Source organism: Tenrec ecaudatus, chromosome 1 (assembly GCF_050624435.1).
Source record: "Tenrec ecaudatus isolate mTenEca1 chromosome 1, mTenEca1.hap1, whole genome shotgun sequence".
Lineage (NCBI taxonomy): Eukaryota > Metazoa > Chordata > Mammalia > Afrosoricida > Tenrecidae > Tenrec > Tenrec ecaudatus.
This window is the reverse complement of record NC_134530.1, coordinates 13,941,566-13,967,566: the sequence shown is the minus strand read 5'-3', so window position 1 is coordinate 13,967,566 and position 26,001 is coordinate 13,941,566. Positions and strand designations below refer to the sequence as shown.

The 26,001-nt window shown below is 39.8% G+C and overlaps 1 protein-coding gene and 1 pseudogene across 2 annotated transcripts; both read right to left on the bottom strand.

Moving 5' to 3' along the window:
- Positions 1-1,725: 1,725 nt before the first annotated feature.
- On the bottom strand, positions 1,726-24,603 carry LOC142445681 (uncharacterized). 2 transcript variants are annotated; one of them, XM_075547622.1, is made up of 6 exons: positions 24,256-24,603; positions 16,819-16,872; positions 16,639-16,718; positions 9,279-9,402; positions 8,187-8,310; positions 1,726-7,835 (listed from the first exon to the last, which is right to left on the bottom strand). In XM_075547622.1, the coding sequence occupies exons 3-6, from the start codon at positions 16,639-16,641 to the stop codon at positions 6,230-6,232; spliced, it is 1,857 nt and encodes a 618-aa protein (XP_075403737.1). In that variant the 5' UTR covers positions 16,642-16,718; positions 16,819-16,872; positions 24,256-24,603; the 3' UTR covers positions 1,726-6,229. The 2 variants fall into 2 exon arrangements, with proteins under 2 accessions (XP_075403737.1, XP_075403744.1); XM_075547629.1 differs by lacking the exons at positions 16,639-16,718; positions 16,819-16,872; positions 24,256-24,603 and adding an exon at positions 16,054-16,588.
- On the bottom strand, positions 14,320-14,419 carry LOC142438244 (U6 spliceosomal RNA; annotated as a pseudogene).
- Positions 24,604-26,001: the final 1,398 nt, after the last annotated feature.

Genomic DNA, 26,001 nt, shown 5'->3' with positions numbered 1-26,001 from the left:
AAAATTTTACTGCTTTCTGCAAAGAGAAGTTGAGTCTCCGATTGGTCCAAAAATGGCGAGCAGAGTATGGTAACCTCAGTGAACAAGTGGACAAGGGAAATGCTAAAAAGCGCAAGTGTGGATCAGGTCGGCAACCATTATTTTCTGAGCTGGAAGACCTGATCTGTGAATGGGTTGTTGACAGGCGAGCAAAGGCTTTGGTTGTGAATAGGACTCCGATTCAAGAGTTTTCACTTGCAATGGTACCAGTTTGATATAGCCCCCAAAGACTTCAAATCATCACAACACTGGCTGGATAATTTCCTGCAGCAAAGTGAACTGGCTTTAAGAAGATCCACAACTACTACTGTACCATTTACAGGTAATAAATTTCTTTTGTTCAACAATAAATGTGTACCGTATTCTTCTTCATGGAAAAATAACACATCCCCTGAAAATAAGACCTAGCGCATCTTTGGGAGCAAAAATTAATATAAGACACTGTCTTATTTTCAGGGAAATGGTACATCAGACAATATTCTATTGCTACTCATAACATTTTCACTGACTAAATTTTTCAGAATTGGATCACCACGTCCATTTTCCTAGTTTGCCTTAGTCTGGTACTGTCGTTGAAACTTGTTCATCATAGTTGACACTCCCTGTGTCTGAAATATGTTATATAGCTTTCTGCTTCACAGCAACATGTAAGTGATCATAGCATGCAAACTCATAGATGAATAGTGGGAAAGAATTAAAATACCTAGAAATAAACTTAATCAGGATGTTAAGGACTAATACAAAGAAAATTTTAAAATATTGTTTCAAGAGACTAAAGTAGATGTAAGTAGAAGACAATGTTCATGGACTTGAAGACTTAATATTACATGAAGTAAACTATAACTTCAATGCAATCTGTATCAAAATACCAACAGCATTTTTTCCAAAAATGTAAAACACTAACTCTTGACTTTATATGGAAAAGTAAGATACCTCAAATAGTCAAATCAATTTTGAAGAAGACCATAGGAGGAAGCTTTACACTTCCTGATTAAAAATGTAAGATAAAGTTATGATAATCAATTCAGCCTGATACTGATTTTGTGGTTGTCACGTGTTGTTGTTGCTAGGTGACGTCCAGTTGGTTCCAACTCACAGTGACCTTATGTACAACAGAACAAAATACTATCTGGTCCTGAGAGCTTCTAGCATTAATAAGTTTGAGATCATTGCTTCAGCCACTGTGTCCATCCATCTCACTGAAGGTGTTCCTTTTTTTTTCTGAACATCTACTTTACTAAGCATGAGGTCCTTTTCCAAGGACTTGACTCTCTTGAGAACATGTCCAAAAAATATGCGACTAAGTCTCATCATCCTCACTTGTAAGGAACATTTTGGTTGTAGTTCTTTCAAGACAAAAATGATACATAGATCAACAGAATAGAGCCAAGAAACCATGTGATTTTTGATAAGGGTGCTAAGTTCATTTAATAAAGAATAGCCTCTTCAAACATGTTACCAGGAAATATGGATTTCCATATACAGGAAAGTGACACCAAATCCATCCTTCACATCATACCGAAAAAATAATTCAAAATGGGATCAAGGACTCAAGTGCAAAACCTAAAATTATAAAATCCTTGGAAAAATTAGGACGAAATATATGGATTCTAGTTGGTTATTTTAAAATTGGAAATCAAACAACATAGAAATGCAAAGATACAAGCAGAAAACCAACCATTGAGATCTTATAAAAATTATTTTTATTCATCAAAGAGCTTCATCTTAAAAGTAAAGAGCAATACACTGACTGAAGGGAGGAAACAGGAACTATATATTTGACATTTGCTAAGAGCCTAACCCAACAAATATATAAAAGGTTTACAATATAACAAAAGGAAAAATAACAAAATTGAAAATGGACAAAGGATTTACACAGAAACTTCAACAGAGTTTTTGCAGGCAGCCAACAAGCATTGTCATTAGCTAGCTTTTACAAAGACGTAAATTCAAAACCACCATGAGCAACATTGACACTATTTGAATTACATGATCAAAAATCAGAAAACACAAGTGTTGGTGAGGATGTGGTGAGATCAGAAATATTATCAATCATCTATGATACATCTGTGGTAAAAAAAATGAAGAAAAAACCCAGAAATTTTTCTAAAAATAATTCAAGAGTACTACTATCATCTGGCCCACCAATAATACTAGGAATACCCTTGAGATGTAAAGGCAGCAGTATTAACAGATAGATGTACACTATTGCACTATGTCCACTGCAGCACTATTCACGACAGCAACCAGCTGAAAACAAACTAAATTTCCATGTATGGATGAATGTGATATGAACATACAGTGGACTACTTATCAGTCATGAAGAGAAATGAAATTCCAAATGGAGGCTACAAATTGATGACTCTAAGAGAAATTATACTGAATGTACTGAGTCAATCACAAAAGGAAAGGCATTGTACAATCTCACAGGAAATAGTAAGGTAAATAGGGAGAGACCAACAGTTATGAGTGGTCACCAAGAACAGAAGATTGGGGAGTTATTATTCAAGAAATAATTATTAGGGTCAGAGTTGTACTGTGAAATTGAGTTAATTTCAATGTACAGTAACCCTCTGTAAAAGAAGGAAACACTACCGAGTCTGGTGCCACCTCATAATTATGTTTGAGGCCATTGTTGGAGCCATTCTGTCACTCTCTTTTAAGGGTCTTCCTCTTTTTCGTTGACCCCCTACTTTACTAAGCATGAGATAGCCTTTTCTAGGGACTGAGCTCACCTGATAACATGTCTAAATTACATGGAACAAATTCTCACCATCCTTATTTCCAAGGATCATCCTGAATATACTTTGTCCAAGAGAGGTTGGTTCATTCTTCTGGCAGTTCATCCTACTTTCAATATTCTTCACCAACACTAAGTTTCAGAGATACCAAATCTTTGATTTTTTCATTCATTATCATGTTTTAGCATATATATAAGGTAATTAGAAATATTGTGGTGTGTGTCAGGTGCACCTCAGCTCAAAGTGCCAGCTTTACTTTTAACATGTTAAAGAATCATTTGCAGATTTTCCCAATGCAATATGTCATGATATTTCTTGATTGCTGCTTCTATGAACATTGGTCGTGGATCAAAATAAAATGAAACCTTTGACAACTTAAACTTCTCCATATTTATCGTGACGAATACTAGTCCAGGTGGAAGGATTTTTGCTTTATGTTGAGGTACAATCCACACTCAAGGCTGTAGTCCTTGATCTTCACCGGTGCTTTAAATTCTCTTGGCTTTCAACAGCAACATGTATCATCTACAAATTGTGGGTTAATAAGTCTTGACCAATCCTAATGTCTTTCCCAATCCAAACTGTTCTTCATCGTATAGTCTAACATTTGAATTATTTATGCAGAATACAGATCAAAAGTCTGATGAGGATACAACCCTGATGCACATCTTTCTGAATTTTAAACCATGATGTATCGTACTGTCGTCTGTTTGAAAGACTGTCTCTTGTTCTAAGTATAGGTTACACATGAGCACAATGAGCTGATCTAAAATTCCCATTAGCAATGTTATCTATAATTTGTTATGATCCACAGTCCAGTGCCTTTGCATAGTCAATACAGACAGATAAACATATTTCTGATATGCTCTGATTTCAGCTAAGATCCATTTGCCATCACCAATGTCAATTTTCTAACTTCAGATCCTTTTATTACCAGCTTTCACATTCCAATCACCATATCAATTAATTCTGATTCAATGTTCATTTCAGACTGCAGATATTCTAAATTCTTCCATTTCATCATCTTTAGCATTAGCTGTTGGTGTGTGGCCTTTAAGTCAACAGTTCTATTAACTGGTATTTCTTATAGACATATGAATATTATCCTGTATTGACAGCCTTGTGCTTTGAGAGAGAGATGTCTCTTTTGATGATGAATGTGACACCAGTCCTGTTTGTCATTCCTGGAATAGTAGATATAATTGGATATAACTATCCATAAATATTTATATCCAATTATATCTGGATAGAAACTCAATTGTTGTTAGGTCACACTGTGGATTTACAGAAACCAATAAAAAGACTCCTTTCACAAAAACCCTGTTTCTTAGAGCCCAAGTAGCCGAGCGCACTTTATGGAATAGTGTGCAGTTTCTTCATCAGTAAATCGCTATGATAAGTTTGGAGGATAAGGGAAAAGTAATGAGAAACTGCTCCATACAGCATTATACACACAATTGAAAATTAGTAAGAAAACATAAGTTTGCAGTACAAAGAGGGCAAAAGTCCACTGCCACCAGTTTCCAACTACAATGTATAAAATCTTTCCAAATAGATTTCATAAAAATAATAAATATAAAGATATATATAAATGGGCAGATGAACTTTGTTAAGGACAAAAAATACCAAAATTATATTAGATGTATCAAAAGTTGTATACGTCAACTGAAATGTAATTTGACTTAGTCTTTTTGCCAATGAGATTTTATAAGAGTCCTGAAGGATTCTCTCATACTTTAAATTCACAAAATCAATGATTTGTAATATTTCACATATATTCTATAAATTTGAAAAGGTTTGTTGAATGTTTACATTTCATACAAATGAGTTTTTGAAAATATGATTTTTTACATTGATAACAGAAAAGAAAGTTTTCTTATATGTATGAATCTTTACTCAGAAAGTACAAGTAAACAGCAAAATATTTTTCATATCACATTCTTAACACCACATGGTTTCTCTCTCATTTGTATTCTTTCAGGTATCATAAGTGATGATGGAGTACCAGACTTCTAACATTACTTCACATATGTTAATTCTCTCTAGAGTATCATCTCATGTCTTCAAAAAGGTGGAGAGAGAAGTAACGAGTTTCCTTCGTTCCTAACATACACACATAAAGCCTTTGTAAATAGTAAGTTTGTACACATTTGCTAAGAAGTGAGGAATAACTAAAGGCTATCCCACATTCATACATCCCTAAAGCTTCAGTTCACTGTTAGTGACGTAAGGAGACTAAAGCTTTCTGACATTTCTTATTCTTATAAAGCCTCTATAATCACTGTAAACTCTTCTATGGTTAGTCAGGGATGAGGAAACTAAAGTCTCTCCCACATTCTGTAATATTCACAGGACTTCAACAAAAAGTCTGATTAGAGAATTATAGCTTGAATTGTTCCTATTACCTCCATGCTGATATTGATTGTGAACTTGAGTTTTGCCTGTAACTTATCTAATAACAATAAAAAACCTCATTGCCATCGAGTTGATTCCAACTCACAGTGATCCAATAGGACAGGGTAAAACAGTCTCTGTGGGTTTCTGAGATTGTAACTCTTTACAGGAGTAGAAAGGCTCATTTTTCTCCTTGGAGCCGCTGGTGGTTTCAAAGCTGATCTGTGGTTAGCAGAGCAAGGTATAACCACTAATTCTGTGTGATCACTGCAATGACATATTGAACTTAGTAGAGAAGCAGAGTGTTGTAGGAGGGATGGCTGGAGCTAGTGAAAGAAATGGTAAAAAGGTTGGAAAGTGGAAGTTTGACTTGTACTTTATAGGAATCACATTTGGCTTGATGATAATGGTGAATCTAAATCCGCCCTTTGAAGTCAGAAGTTGACTTCTTACCAAGATGTAATTCTTTTATAAGTACATCTTTTTGGCCCCTGCCCCTGGGTAAATCAGGGTCTTATTGCTGCTGGGACCTGATCAGGCAAGTTACACAGCTCTATAAAAATGCTGGTAAGTGGACAAAGGCATACCACTGGGCCAGGAAGCCTCCTGTCCAGAGACACTCAGCTCTTGTGGACTGGCATACCCAACTCCACCAACAATTAACTGGAAGCAACCTTCTTTACCACTGGCCATCCTGCCTGAATGTGCTCAGCTCTCTCACACTGCTAGCCAGCAAATGCACTTTGGCTGCCTTGCTCCACGGACTAGGAATTCCACCAAGCAACCTGTGCCAGTCTCTTGGTCCTATTGCCACCCCTTTCTCTGCATTGCTTGCTGTCCCCCCTCAGCAAGTCACTCCACTCCTCACATATTACTCAGCTATGCTGCCCAGACTTAGGATGTCCTCAGTCCTCCAAGAGATGCACTCTGTTCCTGGCCTGACTTTTTAACATTAATGAGGTCCCCCTACACATCTGAGATTGGCCTTTTAAAACCCAGTGGATGGTAGAATTGAACAGTTCCATGCATCTTATTTGCACAGTCCCATGCAATAATTATTTGGGAGCTATAAGACCATGACCAGAAGGTCCATAGAATGTTAATTCACTGCAGTGCAGGTTTTCTGCAGTGTGAGAGTGTATATTGTCAGTGAGGTCTGTGAACACACTAAAGGCTCTTCCATATTTTTTAACTTCACAAGATTTTTCTTCACTGTGAGCTTTCACGTGTCTCATAAGTTTTGTACATTGCTTAAAGGCTTTTCCACATTCTTTACATTCATAAGGTCTCTCTTCACTATGTGTTCTTATATGCATAGTGATGTGAGAGGACCGACTAAAGGATTTCCCACAATGCTTACATTCATAAGGCCTCTCTCCACTGTGTGTTCGCATATGTGTGGTTAGGGATGAGGAACAAATAAAGGCTTTCCTGCATTCCTTACATTTATAAGGCCTTTCTCCATTGTGTGTTCTTGTATGTATAGTGAGGGATGAGGAACGACTAAAAGCTTTTCCACATTTCTTACACTCATAAGGCCTCTCTTCATTGTGAGTTCTTATATGGGTCTTGAGGTGTGAGGCCTGACAAAAACCTTTCCCACATTCCTTACACTCAAAAGGTCTCTCTCCACTGTGGTATCTTCTATGTATAGTGAGAGATGAGGAACATCTAAAGGCTTTCCCACATTCCTTACATTCATAAGGCTTCTCTCCACTGTGAATTCGCATATGTGTGGTGAGGGATGAAGAGCAAATAAAAGCTTTCCCACATTCTTTACACACGTAAGGCCTTTCTCCACTATGAGTTCTGACGTGTCTAGTGAGGTGTGAGGACACACTGAACACTTTGCCACATTCCTTACATTCATAAGGCTTCTCCCCACTGTGAGTTCGCATGTGGGTAGTAAGGGATGAAGAACAACTAAAGGCTTTCCCACACTCTTTACATTCATTCAGCTTCACTCCACTGTGAGTTCTTAAATGTCTAGTGAGGTATGAGGGCAGACTAAAGCTTTTGCCACATTCTTTGCATTCATAAGCCTTCTCCCCACTGTGTATTTTCATATGTCTAGTGAGGTTTGAAGAATGACTATAGGTTTTCCCACATTCTACACATTCAAAAAGCTTCTCCCCACTGTGAGATCGTCTATGTCTAGTGAGGCTTGTGAGATAGCTAAAGGCTTTTCCACATTCCTTACATTCATACAGCTTCTCTCCATTGTGAGTACTTATATGTCTAGTGAGGCTTATGAGATGGCTAAAGGCTTTTCCGCATTCCTTACATTCATAAGGCCTCTCTCCATTGTGAGTTCTTATGTGCCCAGTGAGGGTTAGGAAACAATTACAAGGTTTCTCATAGTGGTTACAATGTATCTCTCTCACATATTGTTTTAGGTAAGAAGGAAAGCTGCAGTCTTCATCAGATGCCTTATAATGATAAGCTTTAAATTCACTATGACATCTCATGTGAAGCATAAATGAGGAGTGATCCATGAAGGCTCTTCCACATTCAAAGCATTCAAAAGGATTTACTTCATCAATTGTCCTTTTAAGCCTAGTAATATGTCCAATCCAGTTGAAAATGTTCCCATAATGATTACCTTCTCTATCATTATGCACTGTATCCTCACTTTCACAGAGGTTCTCTACTGAATATATTCTGTTGAAAACAGGAAACACGTTGTTAGAATTTAATGTATCACTTACCAATGACCATACACCTAAAAGGTGTTTCTTCCCTAAGTTGTCTCCTGTTACATAGAGTCAACTCATGCAAGGCAATATTACTACAGCGAAAGCAGTTCTAGAGAATGGTGCTTTCTATTATAAGTGACATATGTTTGAACTACCCAATTTCGGATTCATTTTGCTAGAAATACTATGTTATCAAAATTATATAAGTATGTTCTTTTGGGGGCTAATGTTATACATACACATAAAATACCAAAAATGTAATGATACCTTTAAACTTTCCTGAGGTACTTCTCACTGTTAGGTGAATAGTACTCACCTCAAGTGCTTTCCATGATTGTTCTGTTTTTCAATATTAGGGAACTCATAAATTTCTCCTGACACAGAGGACCAGGAATCATTCTTCATGGACCATGTTTCTCCAATATTATCCTGTTTAAAAACTGATCCAATGATTTTAAGTAGAGTTTCACAAAATAAAACAGAAGAAGGAAATTTTATGAGGACCAAGGCACAGGTGAAAAAGGGCAGACCGAGGCATTTGTCTATTATAGGATTTTGATCTAAAATGTAAGAACCTGACAATGAAATAAATATAGAACAATTCAAAATTATATAAGTAGAGTATAATTAGAAAAGCAAAATAAAAAGGTAATGCAAACAATGCATGTGTAAAAAGTTAATGTTAAAAGTAGAGTATGGGGGCCTGTTTTTCCACAAACACAAGGCATGAAAAGATTAATGAAAAATCAAAAGTCAACTCAGGTACATATGCAAGTTCTAGGTCTTCAGAGCCATCAATTTTGTTGGGTTGATTACTTCAAATGTAATTCAATCCCAACAAGCTTGATCCTTCAAAGGACTCTCACCTGCCTAGTACACCAAGACACTTTAGATCTGGATAAATCCTACCTGTATTCTGAATGAGCATGCCCTTGTGCTCAGGGAAAAGTTAGTATGGTTAATATGATGCTCACAGGGAAAGACAGATCATGAGAGAAGACACAGCACAATTTCCTGAAGCTTAGTCTCTAGAGATTGACTGGTTAGTCTAATTTTAGTAAAATCATCACATCAAACATGCAATAAACATAGTAGAATGCTGCTGAGGTCTCAAATGACAAATTTCTCTTTGCCACAAAGTTATTATGAAGCCATTGCTCACACTTACAATACTTAAAGAGCCTCACGGTTTTAAACAAGGCTTAAAAAAAGATAAATCATTTAATGCACAGATTTTTATTTCTAAGAGGAACCCACTGAAAACTATATTCCAATTCTGAAAGCCAAATGCTATAAGAAGGTCCATGATTACAACTGACCTGCTGAATAAAAAAAAAAAAAGAAGGTCCATGATTATACTACATTTATCTATTAGAGAAATAATGAAGCAAAATGAAACCGTCCGTACCTGAGTCCAGGTTCCTGAAGGTTTCCATCATCACATCTCTATAGAGTTTCCTCTGAGAAAAATTCAGTAAAACCCACTCTTCCTGGGTAAATTTTACAGCCACATCCTCAAAAACCAGCGAGTCCTAAAATATTACATATATTCTAAATTAGCACCATAACATATTCTCCAAAAAAGGATGGGCAGGAGGGGGAGACGAGCCAGTCAGGGTGCAGTGTAGCAACGATGAAACATACAATTTTCCTCTAGTTCCTAAAAGCTTGCTGTCCACCCACCATCACCACTATCATGATCCCAATTCTTCCTTAAAAATCTGGCTACACCAGAGGATGTACACTGGTACAGATAGGAACTGGAAACACCAGAAATCCAAGATGGATGATCCCTACAGGACCACTGCTGAGAGTGGCGATACTGGCAAGGTGGAGTGGAAAGGAGGAACTGATTACAAGGATCTAGTTATAATCTCCTCTCTGGGGGATAGACAACAGAAAAATGGGTGAAGGGAGATGTCGAACAGTGTAAGATATGACAAAATAATAACTTATAAATTATCAAGGGTTCATGAGAGGGGGAAGCGGTGGGGGGGGATGAGAAGCTGATGCCAAGGGCTTATGTGGAGAGCAAATGTTTTGAGAATGATGAGGACAATGAATGTACAAATGTGCTTTACACCATTGATGTATGGATGGATTGTGATGAGAACTGTATGAGCCCCCAATAAAATATTACTTTAAAAAAGAAGAGAATAATAAAAAAAGAAAATAATAAAGGGGAGTGAGACTAGGAGGAAAATCATCAGTGTCATTGAGCATTGCTGTACCTTTGACCTTGGTTAACGTAGGCAGATAAACAGAGCATCTTCAGTTCTATAGAATCATGCCGTTTGTAAAGTGTGCAGAAGAACTTTGGGGGGGAAAGGATGGGCAGTTCTGAGGAACTGAGAAGTCAGAATAAGACCACACCATGTCTTATGCTTTACTCCAAATTTGGCCACCTGAGTTGTCCCTTCCCAGACTACATCTACCTTCAGACTGTTGGTATCCTATGTCAAATTTTATAACATAACTAACACACTGAACTTATCTCTCTAACATTTGACTGTGACCTGTCCAGGACCAGAAAAATGCAGAAACACAGCAGATGGAAAACTAATCCTTTGTACAAGAAAGGTCTGTTTCTGTATTTTAAAAAAATCAATTCCTTTTGGAAGAATCAAGTTCACAGTCTTCGTAAGACCCACTGGAACACACAACAGGGTGAAAGCTATATGAGCAAATAAAAACTGGGAGAGATACAGGAATTGTGGGTTCAAACTCCGGACCTGTCTGGTTTTTAACACCTGATTCCTTAATTACTGCACCATGAAGGTTCTTTATGATGCTGCTGATCCTTGTATGAGCTTGTTGAGTGCTTATTTTCATGTTAAAGAACATCCCTAATTCCTAGTATGTTGCGTGCTTCTATCATCAAAGAATAGCATTGTATGAAATACTTTCTTTATATCAGTCGGAATGATGTTATGTTTTTTTTCTCCATCATTTGATTGATTTTTTTTGTTGTTATCAACAATGTTTTAATGTTTTCTAATTTTTAACTATCCCTGTAAAATTTTCTAATGTTTAACAATCCCTGTTTTCTGGGCTTAAACCTCACTTGGTCCTGAGGCATAATTTTTATAATGTATTCTTGGGTGTGCTTTTATAGTATTTTGTTGAGTAGTTTAACACCTATATATATTGGGGAGATTATTCTGCCCTGATCATTTCTGAATCTGCCCTTAGTATCAGAGTAATCCTCACCTCATAGAATGAGTTAAGAAGTGTTTCTTCTCTTTTTACAGAAGTCTAAGAACGATTTATGTAAATTGTTTGGTAGAAGTCAGCAACTAAGGCAGAAAATTGTGTGATGTTTTCATTGTTGTACGATGTTGATTACTGAATTAATCTCCTTCTTGGCTTTTGTTAGACTTTTCTATGTCTCCTGTCAATTCAGCTACTTTTTTCTGTTTCTAGGAATTTGCCTTTTTATCAAGAATATCTAACTTGTGAGTATAAAATTGTCATTGTGTTATCTCATTTTTCTATTACTGTGTAACCAACAGTAATATCTCCATATGTATTTCAGATTTTATTTATTTTTATTTTCTTTCTTTGTTTAGTAGATCTATCTGTTTGTCAATTTTATTTATCTTTTTTTAAAAAGTTCTCCTTTATCCCCCTTCTATTCTGTACTTCAGTTATCTACACTGCAGTCTTTATTATTTCTATTCTTTTATCATTACTGGGCTTATTTTATTCTATGAAAGAAAGAATTATCTACTTCTAAAAGGTTAACAGCTATTGAAAATCTCTCTAAATTGACCCAAGGTCACCGTTAGTGGGATTGAACAAGATGGCAAATGATTATGTATGTAAAAGCATTATTCAAAGAGCTATCTGACAACAGCGGAAACAAGTCGGAAGGGGGAAGTGCGCCTTGCATGTTATTTGTGGAGCCAAATATTATGAATGAAGCAGAATGAGATGTGAACAAGCAAGGTTTCTGGTGTTTGGGGGTAGATGTAAACATGTTCTAATACTGGACTTTATGGTTGGGGGTTACAAGAACATGAAGAACTGTATTAAATGGTCACGGCATTGGGAAGGTTGAGAACCACTGTGTTAGATGGTGTTATAGATTGAACCAAGTCACCCCAAAATATGTATCAACTTGCTTGAGACAAGATTCTCACTGCTTTGGATGTTAAGTAATGATGGCATTTGTTAGTTACTCAATTATGCTGTCATTCCCAGGAGGGAGCCCTGCTGGGGTAGTGGTTACATGTCGAGCTGCAATCTGTAAGGTCGGCTATTAGAAACCACCAGCAGCTCCATGGGAGAAAGACTGGACTTTATACTCCCATAAACTCTTACACTCTCAGAAACTCACAGGGGCAGCAGTTCTACCCTGTCTTATAGAGTCATTATGAGTCATCATCAGCTCAATGGCAGTCAGATGACTTGATCATTCCCAAGAAGTAATCAGCCAAGCAGTTGTAAAGGGGCAGGGGTGATGAAACGCATTTATTCAGGTCACAGACTTGATCCATTGTAAAGTGGCCTTCCCTAGGATGTAGCATGCATTACCCTTTTACTTGTAAGAGACAAGAGTAGAGAAAATCTAGCAAAGAATGGTGCTATAGTTTATTGTGCCAGCCTGGCCGCTAAACACAAGTAGGATTAACTGAAGGGCAGAGGGATAAATGGCTCGGTGAGCCTCACCTTGGTTGTTCTGTGCCTCAGTTTAAAGGGGTACACTACCTGTGGGATGCCTAGCCTGTGGACTGTGTCGCTGTAAGTTGAGGTCCCTTTAAGCCCACACGATTGGAATGTTCATCTCTGGAGCTGGGGACTGACAGTTGATGACAGTTGGGGACCTGCCTTGCTGTTTGCTGCCTGGGTATATATAGCCCAGCTCTCTCTACAGAAGGGGACTGGCAACTGGCAGCTCTCAAAACTTGAAGGACTGCTAGTGTCTCACTGCTTTACAATTTAACGGTTAATTTCTTGTATTATCTATCGGTATATTATTTAGCGGTTTATTTCTTGAATTATATATCTATCTTATAAATGTATTTATATATAATTACTAGCAATCTGGTTTGTCTCTCTAGAGAACCCTGTCCAATACAAATGGGGAACTTACTACCACTAAGAAGAGCTGAGAGCAAAGCATGTCCTTTTAGATCCGGGGCAAAAAAAACAATACCAAGACACATGGAGCTGTTGAAAGTAGACAAGGACTTTTGTCTAGTGCTGACAGAAAGCTTTCCCTTAAAGCTGGGACTCCTATTTTGTACTTCTTGGTTTTGAAACAACAAAAGAATAAACTTCTGTTTGCTCAAGCCATCCAAATGTGGCATTTCTGGTATGGCAGTACTCGTCCATTCCAACCCTTGTTGACTCTGTGCACAGTAGAACGGAACACTGCCCAATACTGAGCCATGGTCACAACTGTTATGTTTGAGTCCATTGTTAGAGCCACTGGGTCAATCCTTCATGTCAAGGGCCTTCTTTTTTTTTTTTATGCTCCTCCAGTTTACCAAGCATGCTATCTTTCTCCAGGGACTGGTCTCTCCTGATAACATGTCCACAGTACATGAGACATCTACTGTTTATTGTTCTTTGTTTCCAACTTTGGCATCCCAAACAGATAATTATCAATGTATCTAGAATCTGTGCTTGATCAACTTAAAAATGAAGAAGGTACAATTCTTCAATTTTTTCATCACTGGCTTTAGTGATTGGTGAAGAAAGCTGAATAATAGTTGTATTAATTGGATTCCCTTGTATGCAAATAGTTATTATCACAGCATTGTACATCTAGACATATCCCCCAACCCCCAGGAAGTCCAATTTTATTTTAATTCATCTTCTAATCATCCATAATATAGTACTTCTTGAAGAAACAAATAGTATATATGTAAGAAACATATGTCTTACACAAAAGAAATAATTGTATTACTATTTTATTGCTATTTAGGCATTAGTATTTTACTACCATATTTCAAATTTTGTAGCATAAATTTACCTTTTATTTTCAGCCTCATCTCACTCTACTCAAGGCTTTTTACTACTCTATACTTTCTCAGTAGTATGCAGCGCTCTTTTCTGCGTTAGAATTATATTTGACATCTGGAAGACATGACTGGCTCTTAACATTCAACTAAAGGTAATGTCATAAAATCTGAGGCTGACTTAGATTGGCTTTTGTGTTTAGTCTATAAAAGCCTATTTGCTGTTCTCTGCAAGCCTCTACCCCCATTCACTTCATAAACTGTCTTATTCTGAATCTATGCTTTTTAAACCTCTTCCAGAAGTCCTCTTAGCCACCCTCTTATCCCTTGCCTTCCACTATAGTACTCTCTCCTCCAGATTTTCTACAATGTTCTCTATTAATTTTTAATTTCTTTAGAAAAAAGTTTCCTTGTCATACATAGAAATATTGATGGTTCTCAGAATTTTGACTTCTACCCTTTTCAGTTGTATTCCATATACTAAAAAATATGAAATGATGGGTTTGCATGTCATCCTTGTGCAGAGGCCATGCTAATCTTTGTATCATTCCAATTTTAGTATATGTGCTGCTGAAGCGAGCCCCATCAAGATATATCTTGAAATATTCTTTTTAATATTGAATGTGGTGACACTCCTTTTGAGTTTGTCACTTCTGGCACAGTAAACCATGACTGCTTCACAATGGCCAATACCAGTCCATTTCAACTCATCAATGCCTAGGACAGCAGTTCTCAACCTGTGGGTTGCAACCCTTTGGGGGTCAAATGACCCTTTCACAGGGGTCGCCCAACTCATAACAATAGCAAAATTAGAGATATCAAGTAGCAACCAAAATAATTTTATGGTTGGGGGGTGTCACCAAAACATAACTGTATTAAAGGGTCACAGCCTCAGGAAGGTTTAGCTCCACTGGTCTACGATGTCTACCTTTATGCATTCCATTTCACTTCTGACAACTTCTCATTTCCCTAGAGTCATACTTTCTACATCCCACATTCCAATTATTAATTGATATTTTCAGCTGTTCCTTCTTATTTTCAGTCTTATCCCATTAGGAATTTATGGCACTGAAGATCCTATTTATGGTCAACTCAACTTTGAGAGGGCAGCTCTTGCACAGTCACATTTGGGAGCATTGCATTGGGCAAATTTGTTGCACAAGACCTCTTTAAAGTGTTGAAAAGCAAGGATGTTACTTTTGAGACTAACGTGCACCTGATCCATGTCACGGTATTTTCAACTGCTTAATATGCATGTGAAAGTTAGACATTGAGGGCTCATGAGGGAGCGGGGAGCAGGGAAGGAGGGGGACAAAAAAGAGGACTTGATGCAGAGGGAGAGCAAATGCTTTGAGAGTGATTAGAGCAAAGAATGTGCGGATGTGCTTTATACAATTGATGTATGTATATGTGTGGATTGTGATAAGAGTTGTATGAGCCCCTAATAAAATGTGAAAAAAAAAAAAGAAAGAAAGTTAGACATTGAATAAGGAAGACTACCGAAGAATCAATGTGCTTGAATTAAGGTGCTGGTGAAGAACACTGAAAGTACCATGTATTCCCAAAAGAACAAACAAATCTGTCTCAAAAGACATTCAGCAAGGATGTTCCTTGAGGCAAGGATGAGCTCAAGTACTTTGGACATATTGTCAAGAGAGACCAGTCCCTGGAGGATGTTATGCTTGGTAAGGTAGAGTGGCAATGATAAAATGGGAAGGCATTCAATGAGATGGATTGACACAGAGGCTGCAACAGTGGGCTGACACATAACAGCAATTGTGAAGATGGAACAGGATAGGGCAGTGTTTCGTTCTGTTGTACACAGGCCACCACGAGTGGAAAGGGACTCAATAGCACCTATCAACAACTCCTGATACTAGTGGTAGTGGATGACCTATTGAGTTGCTAACAGAAATTTTAGCAGTTCAAAACCACCAACAGCTCCCTGGAAAGAAGATGAGTCTTATTTCCAGAAAAAGTTATAGTCTCAGAAATACACAAGGTTATTATGAGTCAGAATTGACTCGATGGCAGTGAGTTTGGACTTTGTAGCAAATGAAAACTTTAATTTTACATTTTAATCTAAGGCTGTTGGAAGAAGCCACAAATTCTAGAAATGTAATACCACCTGTAAGCACAGAGAGCCTGAGAGGGCAGGAACTTGACTTTGTTATCATGCTCTTTGCATGTCTAATGGCCTCTAACAAAACTACTCACCGCAAGAAAAAAATTATGGCTCTGGACAAAACCCACACATGAACCGCGTGGACGCAGTCTCCGGTCTCATCTCTGCTGAGGTCAATGAAAGTATCAAGCTCCATGTAAAATCCCATAAAAGTCAGGTTTGTTCCCACTCTCTTTTCACTTTATCAGGCTGTGAAGTAGAGCTAGAGTTTAGAAGTATACAGAAAAGACTGCAATGCCAAGAACAGTGTTTGTAGTTTAGGAACAGGGATGGCTCCAGAGGACCTAGGAGAGCTGCTCCATCTTCAGGCTCCGCCCAGGAGATCCTGTTACTCTACCCTGAACACCAAGGCCTAGGCTGCAGATGTGAAGGCCACATGGTGCCACCTCTGAGAGTCACATATGGAAGGTAATCAAGGCTTGAAAACCCATATATGTAGGAAAGCGCCCAGTGACAGTGGAGCAGGGGCTTAGGAAGCTGATTAGGATTTGGACGATGGCCTCATCTGTTACCTTTTACCTCAAAGAAAAACTATAGATCATGGAACACATAGCTGGTTCCACACCAAATCATACTTTGCCTTGTGCCAAGATAAGCCATTTCTCCATGGTACTCACCATTTCCTGGCTACAGCTTCTACAAGTTGAGTGAATGTCTTCGCTGAGCTCAAGAAGTCACTTGAAATGCAAGCAGAACTCTAGAAAGTAGGGAAGTAGATGAATAATGCTTGGTTCACACAGCTAGTTGGAACTGCTGAAACCCTTACTGGTGAGAGCAAGCATGCAGAAGATGGTCACCTGGGTAGCCAGCTGCATAGAGCAGACTACTTCTCTCTGTGCCACGTGTGAGACCTGGAACGGAAGAAGATGGAGGGAGACAGTATTGAATAGGAAGGAGCGACAGGTTCTTGGTCTTCAGCCCTTTCCCTGGACATGACTTGCTCTCAGATTCAAAGCAATGCGCCACCCTGAGCAGATCTGCTTTTAAGACAGAGCAGCTTTCTAGAGTACACACCTGCATTCCTCATAGAGCTGTGTGAGCTTCCTCCTCTTGAAAACAGGATCACACGTGGAGGATTCCCTCATTCAAGAGTATGGAAAGCTTACAGAACAAGGATGGAAAAGTGGGAACTGGTTTTCTCCTGAGACGGGGGCCTAAGGATGAGTGTGTGTGATCACCTACATAACTTGCTCCTTGTCCGTCAGCACACAGCACAGCACAAGTGCATTCTCAGGGAGAACATATGATGCAGGTGTGGTCAGTGTGCTCAGCGTGGGCCATCAATTTTTCGTATGTGCTGTTAAATCTCTTCTATTGAGCTCTGATTTTTAATTTTGATTTCATGTCTACATTAGTCCTTTTCCTGTTGATTTTGCAATTAACATTTCTTTACTCTCTTTGAACTTTGTTTCTCTTTGCTTTTTAGACCATGACACCAGGAATCTTCAGTCTTTCAAGAAATCAGGGAGGATTCCTGAACATGTTCTCTTTCACTATTATAATGGGTTGACCAAGAAGTAAATCAGAAAATCACTTTAATTTTCTCTAAGAAGCTTGCTCCACCCTTTATTCCCATATTCTCAGTCCCAGCTGACTCATACTCTTCCACTTTTTAAATTCATTGTAAATGATCTGCCTCTTGCATAATCATTTTATCAATGTCACCCTTTTAAGTAATAGATTTCCTATTACCACTTTTTCTAATAGCCTACATTTAACTTACAACTTCATGTCTATACTCTGGCTATTTGGGACAAACTGAGAGCTTGTTAGGTACACAGACTCAGTCTACACCCCAAACCAAACCTGTTGCTGCCAAGTGGATTCCAACTTATAGAGACCCTATAGGATAAAGTAGGACTGCCCCATAGGCAATGTTTACCGAAGCAGACTGCCACATCTTCCTTCTGTGGAGTGGGGCTAGTAGATTCAAACCACTGACCTTCAGTTAGCAGCCAACCACTTAACCACTAGACCAACAGGGCGAATGAAGCTACACAGAAGACATGGGAAATAAACATCTGCATTTTAACATGCCCCAGATTATCCACAAACACATCCACTTGGAGAAGCATGCGCTGCTCTATGGCTGACGTGCTCTTTGACCCGTCTACGTCTGCGTGATCCCCTCCATCTGCTAGCTGCCTGACTTTGTGACAGCCAGTCCCCATGTGAGGCCACCTCCCAGACATCCTTAACTTGCTCATAATAAGTTCCTGCTTGACATGCACTCAGAGTGGTCATTTCCTAAATCTGTCTGCAGTACTGGCATCCCTGCTTAATGCCTCTCAGAGGCTGCCCTCTGACCTTCACATAGTGCAGAGAAGTGAGCACAGTTTTAAATAACCTGCTGCTGTTGCCTCCTCCAGTCTGTGTCACACAACACTCCTCAACCTCTAACCTACACATTGTTTCCTTTGTTTCAGTCAACACTGACGTTACCCCAGAGTGAACAGTAATGCAGATTTACACACTCACTTTTCCAATTAAGTGTTCTTTCCATGCCCACGCATCACATATGCTGCCAGCCCTGCTGGTGTATAGAGCTTACCATGTGCCCAGTGAAACCCAACTAAGTTTCTCAGTCTTCATGTCAATGATTTTCCCTTTTAGGCAGGTTAACCTGACACTCAAGTTAGTCCCTTTAATTACAGGTAACATGTTCTTAAACTGTCTTCTATGCTAGACTGTAGATGGGCAGACACTCTTTATTTTGCTTTCTGTGCTTTCTGTTTATGAGACTGAAAATGGGGATCGCACACAGAATCATCACAGACATGGATTGTCACTCACGATGAATGCTCTTATGCCGCACTAGTCAAGGGAACTTTATTTGGAGATACAGATGTTTTGTTTCTGGGTAGTCCAATAGGGATGTCACTTGTCACACAAGGATATTGAGAACTTAACACATGAGTAGCATTAACCAAGGAACTGTTTTCTTTTAGATATTAATTAATTTTAATTGTCAATAGCCATATGTGGCTAGTAGACCCCACAGCTCCAGTGGACGCATCAGCACCAAAACTGGCCAACATAACAGTGAGGGTATGAAAATACCATCGCCTCAGCGAAGAGCTTCAAAGCTTTGTTTGCTGGAAGCTTGTCTCATAGGGAAAGGGGTAAAGGAAAAGGTAACATTCAGTTTCACTCAAACTCATGGCCACTGAGTCAATTCTGGCTCATAGTGACTGTATGAGTCATGCTTTGTAAAGTCAAAAAGCATTGGAAAAGGGGAAGACCCTGAACAAGGTGAACTGGTGGAGTGCCTGCAACAGTGGGCTCAGTAGAACCATTGTGAAGATGGGACAGGACGAAGTAGTGTTTCCTGCTATTGTACACAGGAGTGTTATCAGCCAGAACGGACTTGAAGATGACTAATGCTGATTTTAATCTAAATTGGATTTAACACATTCTGAAAATGGCAATGGTATTTACACAAAAAGGATTGGGTGTAACTGAAGGTGTAGTGGGGAGAAATTCTTTGACAAAGTGACATTTGCAGGTAAACCTGCAATTTTTTGTGGTTATAAAATATTCTTGTAATTAGAGGAAATACCTGCTGCAAAAGACAAAAGGCAGTGGAAATGCTGACATCTTGGAAAGGTTTGGCAATATAAAATATGAGGGACCTTCAAAATTCATAGAAAAATGGAATTGAAAGATAATGGGATTTTTCCATGAACTTCCTGAAGGGAGCCCCTTAAGTATAGATTTTATTCAATATGTTATGGATTTCTTACTTGGTTTACGTTTTTCAAATAGGCCTCATTGCAGGGCGGAGCTTAACTCTCCTATGACAGTGGAAAGAACAAGACAACGTTCAGTGGTTGCTTTTCTACAACATATTTCTCAGAGTGGATTGGACTAGAGTTGCTGCCATGACATTATGATAATATTGTGGTCTGAAACCAACTGGGCATAGTACTTTCCTAGACTTGGAAGATGAGAGACAAAGAGGACAGAGGTGAACTGACTACATCTTCTGATACAGTGAATGGTTGCTGACATGGGAAAGCGAGGTGGGAAGGACATCAGTTAGCAGAGGTGAAGATTTAAGAACTCTGGTTGGACACATTAAGTTTCTGAGTCACATAGCCCTTAATTCCCCAGGGGACTACAGGAAGGCTTTGGTCTGAGTCCACTGGGACCCCAGAGCCCCTCTGTCCACCTGTAGATTGTCTCCTCCCTGCAATGAAGGATCCAACTGTGTCCTATAAACAAGCCTCCATTCCCACCTTTGCAGTGTCAAAGTAGAAGGTAGGAAGAGCACAGTTTTAGCACATGCTCATTAGGTCTTTAGGAATATATGCTAATAATGAGGTGCAACTTTTAGATTTTGAACTAGGAAACTTTGGTAGTTTTGAATGAAGGTTTGAATTTGACATGAAGTGACATGAACTACCAGTCTTGTACGCCGGGAGAACTCCAGTCCAGAATCAGAGCCACTGTAGCGTGAGGAACTCTGGCTGAAAACAGACACATAATTCCACCAGTTTTCTACAATTAATGAGACTTTAGGAAGGCCCTTGACAAGATGAATTGAAACGGTGGCTGCAACCAGGAGCTCAACATAAGACCAATTGTGAGGAGGACGCAGGACCAGGCAACATTTCATTCTGTTACACAGGGCTGCTCTGAGATGGAGCCAACTCAACAGCACCTAACAACATTGAGATTTCAGTTACTTAGTGATCATTTTTTCTCTCTGTATTTTTCAAGTTTGGAAACATGTACTGTTATCATTTTTAAGAATAGGAGCCCTATTTTCTCACATACCAATTTTCAACAATGGATTCTTAGGTACAATATCAAAAATATAATCAACAAAAGGCAAAATAGATATACTGGAATTCATTCAATTAAAATTTTCAACCATCAAGTTATTTTATCATTAAAGTGAAGCCACAACCTAGAGTGGGGTAAAATGATCCCAGATCATCTACCTGAGAAAGGCTTAGTAAGCAGAATATAGAAAGAACTTTGACCACTCAGAATCACAAAGATAAACAAATAAATACACTCTCCCACATACTAAGCTGTATAGTTGAAAAAATAGAAAACAAGAGTTGGGAGAATATGAAGAAATTGTTGATGGGACTGTAAAATGCTGCAGGCTCTATGGAAAAGTTTGGTGGTTCTTCAAGAGTTAAACATACAATTATCATACTAAAAAACCCAATTCACTGCAAATCCAGTTGATGACAACTTATAGCAACTCTGTAGGACAGAGTAGACCTGCCCCTTTGAGTTTCTGGAACTGTAACTCTTTATGAGAGTAGAAAGCCCAATCTTTCTCCCAAGGAACAGCTGGTGGTTCTGAACTGCTGACCTTGCGGTTAACAGCCCAATGTCTAACCACTACACCACCCAATAAATTTGAAAGCTGGAATGCACAGGTACATTCATATCAATATTCACTGCAGCATTATTCAAAATAGCCAAAAAGAAGAAACAATCCAAATATCCATCAACAAATAGATAAACAAAATGTACATTATTCTGTAATAAAACAATAAAATTCTCATAAATGCTATGATGTGGCTAAACCTTGGAAAATCTACAATAAAAAATAAAATACTAATTTTGAGAATGATGAGGGCAACAAATGTATAAGGGTGCTTTACTCAATTGATGTATGTATGGATTGTGATAAGAGTTGTATGAGCCCCAATAAAAAGATTTATTAAATAAATAAATGAATTAATTAAAATAATAAAATACTATAAACTAGATGCAAATGGGTAAATATTGTCTGATCCCAATTAAATAACATATCAAGAATAGGAATATATATGCAGATGAAATGGTTAGCAGGGGCAGTTGGGAGAAAAGGGAGGAACGAATGCTTAAGTGGCACCAAGCTCCAGCTAAAGGTGATGGAAAACCTTAGAAACTGATACTGGGGAGTCCACATATTATGAAAGTAAGCAATATTACTGAATCATACAAATAAGAATAGCTCAAATAGGAAAATCTTTTGATTTTATTTTTACCATACACACAAATAGCACAAAAGGATACGATTAAAAGGGACTTAGTTTCTTCGTTTGAACATGCAGGTGAAAGAAGAGAAATGTAGATATTATGGGGAAGAGCTCTGGTAGATTAAGCTTCCAGTGGATTAAGTACTGAGCAGCTAACAGCAGTTCAAACCCTCCAGTGGTTCATTAGGAGAAAAACGAGGCAGTCTGCATCCGTGAAGATTCACAGGCGTGGAAGCCCTATGGAGCAGTTCTGTTCTGTCTTAACAGGTGAACAGCCCTGGGGTTTGGGTTTAGGAAGATGAATGGATATTTCAATGATTTAATGCCAATGCTCTAGTGTGCCACGGAATCAAGTGTGTAGCTCTGGCCATGTTAACTTAAAGAAGTCACATTTGAGCAACTGCAGTGTGGAAAGTGCACTTGAGGTCTTTGGATCTGGATCACTCTGTTAATATAAAAACCCCACTGCCACTGAATCCGTTCCGACGTATCGCAATCCGATATAGGGTTCCCGAGGCAGAGCAGATGGCCTCGCCTTTCTCCCACAAAGTGGCTGGTGGGTTTGAACAGCCAATGTGAGGTTAACAGTCCAATGCTTCCCTGACAGCACCACTAGAACCCCCATTAGGGATGGGGCTGGGATGGGTTTCTTTCATGACAATTATATTGCATAGCGAATTATAATTTAAACAGTAAAAATAAAAGATTTGCTATTGGCATGGAGCTATCAAGGAGTTATCAAACAGGACACTTGAATTCAAATTCATTTTGAGATGACATATCCAGTGGTTGCCTCGCGTTTTCGTGTCCAAATAGACTTTCCTCTTTAGATCCACGTAAAAGGATGCCTTTTTGTTGCTTCAATACGCAAGGTGTGTTATCCGCACAATGACTCCAGGCCAGTAAGCCCTGGTGGCAGTAACGGGTTATGTGCTGGGCTGCAAGCCATCGAGCCAGCAGGTCAGAACAAGAAACGCTCTGCAGAGAAAGATGAGACTGTCTACTCCCGTAAAGATTCCGTTTCGGAAACTCACGGATACAGTTTTAGTCTGTGCTACAGGGCTGCTAAAGGGAACCTGGGTGGCGTAGTGGATATGCACTGGGCTGCTAACACAGTCAGCAGTTTGAAACCACCAGCCTCTCTGAGGCAGAAAGACAGGGCTTTCTACTTCTGTTAAGAGATACAGTCTTGGAAACTCACAGGGCCAGTTCTACCCTGTGCTAAGGGGTGACTATGAGTCAGAAAAGACTGTTTTATAGGGTTGTTATGGGTTGGAATCAACTCAATGGCAATGAGTTTGGGATTTTTGAAGATTTTCATTCTAAGTGTTACCTTTGATTTAAAAAGAAGCATTCTCCAGTCATATTCCAGAGGCTACCCACATGATTTACTCATCAATTTGTTTTACTTCAGCATGTTCAAAATTACTGTGCATCCTGTTGTTCTCCTACTTGCATGTCACATTTATGCCACAGAGTGCTGCCTAATATCTATTACAGAGGATGACGAGCTTTTTACAGGGTCAGTGATCCCTTAAGGATTTTGATGGCTTTCATTAGCATGCCTCTCATGTTGCTCTCAGTACTCCCACGGGCTGTTCTGACAGTGGGAACTAACGTGCGTGGGATTTGCTTCCAAAAGCTTCCGACCTACTGAGAAGTGGGGCTCTGAGGCAGCAAACCCTGCAGTCGACTCGCCAGCATCCAGCCTCAGCCACGCCTTCAGATCTGTGACAAACACAGGGTGCGTGATCTCTGGGAATCTCGTCGCCTCTAAAGCTTGCTCAGCCACCTCCCATTGCAGAGCTCACCCGCCAGGGTTGGTCCTCTCGTTTCTCACACAAGCACAATCTGTCTGCCTTACAGCCAAAGAAATACCACGAAATGTGCTCCTTACAGGATATATTCCTCCTGACACTGGGATACATGCATGCACTGCTGTAATTTTTTTCGTTTTTAAGTGTTCGTCTACCTTAAACACCAAGTTGGGGGATATATTCCTGGCGATAAACTCACTTTTTGCCACACCAGTAGGATTCAACCCAAGTTCAGCTTTAGTGCTCGACAGGAAAAACAAAAACAAGGGGATCGGGAACTGGGACACGAGGGTCCGTGCAGGCAGGCCACTCGGCCTCGGACCTACTACCCGGGCCTATGTGGCCTGGGACTCTGCGTGTCACACCCAGGGAAGGTGATGGTGCCGGCCTAGGAACCACACTGCGGCGCAGCGGTGACTCGCGGTTTTACCTGTCAGAGCGCCCGGGACACGGTGCCTGCTGCAGCCGTGCGGACACCGGCTGTGTCCCGGAGGGAGGGCCCGCGCGGCGGCCGGGCGGCGGCAGGCGGAGAGCAGAGGAGCGAGCGGCTCGCGATCAGCCCGGCGCGGGCGCGGGCGCGGGGCCAGGAGCGCGCGGCAGGGGCGCGTGCACGGGGCCAGGAGCGCGCGGTAGGGCGGGCAGCGGCGCGGACTTCTGGACGCGGGCGCGGGGCGGGAAAGAGGCCGTGTACCCCACCTAACTCAAGAGGGTGGGCCCCCAAACCTGGAGCCACGGCGGTACGTGCACTTCCGTTTCCGGCTTCGGGGACGCGGGAGCCCTAGGCACTGGTTCCGCTAGCCCAGCTGCGTGGATGGCATCGGCGAACAGACAAGCAAAAAGCATTGCCGGAATGGAAGGAATAACCCTGGAAATAGTTCAACGAAAACAGATATGTCCCCGGAAGGGCTCAGTTTCCTATGCGAAGGAATTTGGAAGACAGCTACATGGCCAAGAGCCTGGCAACTCATGGTCGTGGATTCAGTACTGTCTCATAGTGACCTCTGTGGGTTTCCGACGCACTTACTGTCCATGGGAGTAGAAAGCCCGGTCTTTTCCCCCCCGCTGAGCTGTTGGTGGTTTCAAACTGCTTATCACCGGGGAGCCATGGGGAGCGCAGCCCAAAGCATCACCACTACACCACCAAGGCTCCTTAATAGACTATTAGAGATACATATTTGTATTTATTCCAAAGAATAGTGATCCAATATAAAGCAGAAATCCTAACCCAATAATATTAATATAAAAATTGTTTTGGCTGAAAACAGTTCAAGAGAGTTGCAGCAGTACAGAGTGTAAACTGCCAGAAAAGAAAGTTGGATTCAAAAGAGGACGTGGAAGGAAGAATGGCATTACTGATGTCAGAGAGGCTCATGGCTGAGCACAGAGAATGTTTGTGTCTATTTGACTACACGACGACATTCGACTGTGTAGATCAAAGAATTGTGGAGAACATGGCAACAAATGGGAATTCCAGAACATCCAACTATCTTCATGTGGAACCTGTACATAAACAAAGTAGTCCTTCGAACAGGCAATGGGATACTGCAAATTTTAAAACCAGAAAAGACCTGCATTGGGGTTGTATTCTTTCACTTATTTGTATGTTGAGCAGATAGTTTGAGAGGCTGGTGTTAACTTGTGTGAAGGATAAGATAATATTATGTAACAGAGAGAAGTGAAATAAAAGGGGATGGGAAGGGACAGGGCAAGCTAGTGGGAGATTTGATAAGTTGTTTTAAGTTGTTGAATACAAAGCGTGATCTGAAATGTTCATCACCATCTAATTCACAATAGAAAACTTATATTCATGAGTCAAGCCCTAACTGTCATGATCAAAAATCCTGGACCAATCTCGTAAGTTCTTCTAATATAGTAACATTTTCTCCAATCATGTCCTGTTCCCACATGTGTAGTACAAGCTGTAATTGTGGTGTAATGATTTACCACCAATCTTGCTTCTGTGACACTTTGCTTTTTAAGTCAGAATCTGCAAGCTCTTGGAGGTCATCATGACATTGTGGTAATGTTCTCCCTCACCTGGATGATGTGTCTTTGTCTTGTCTTCTGCGGTTTTTAAAACTTAATAAACTTTCTCCTTAAATTATGTTTGAGATGTCAGTTCTCTTTTATATCTTAAAACAGTTGATAACATCTGATGACTCTTCTGAACCCCACA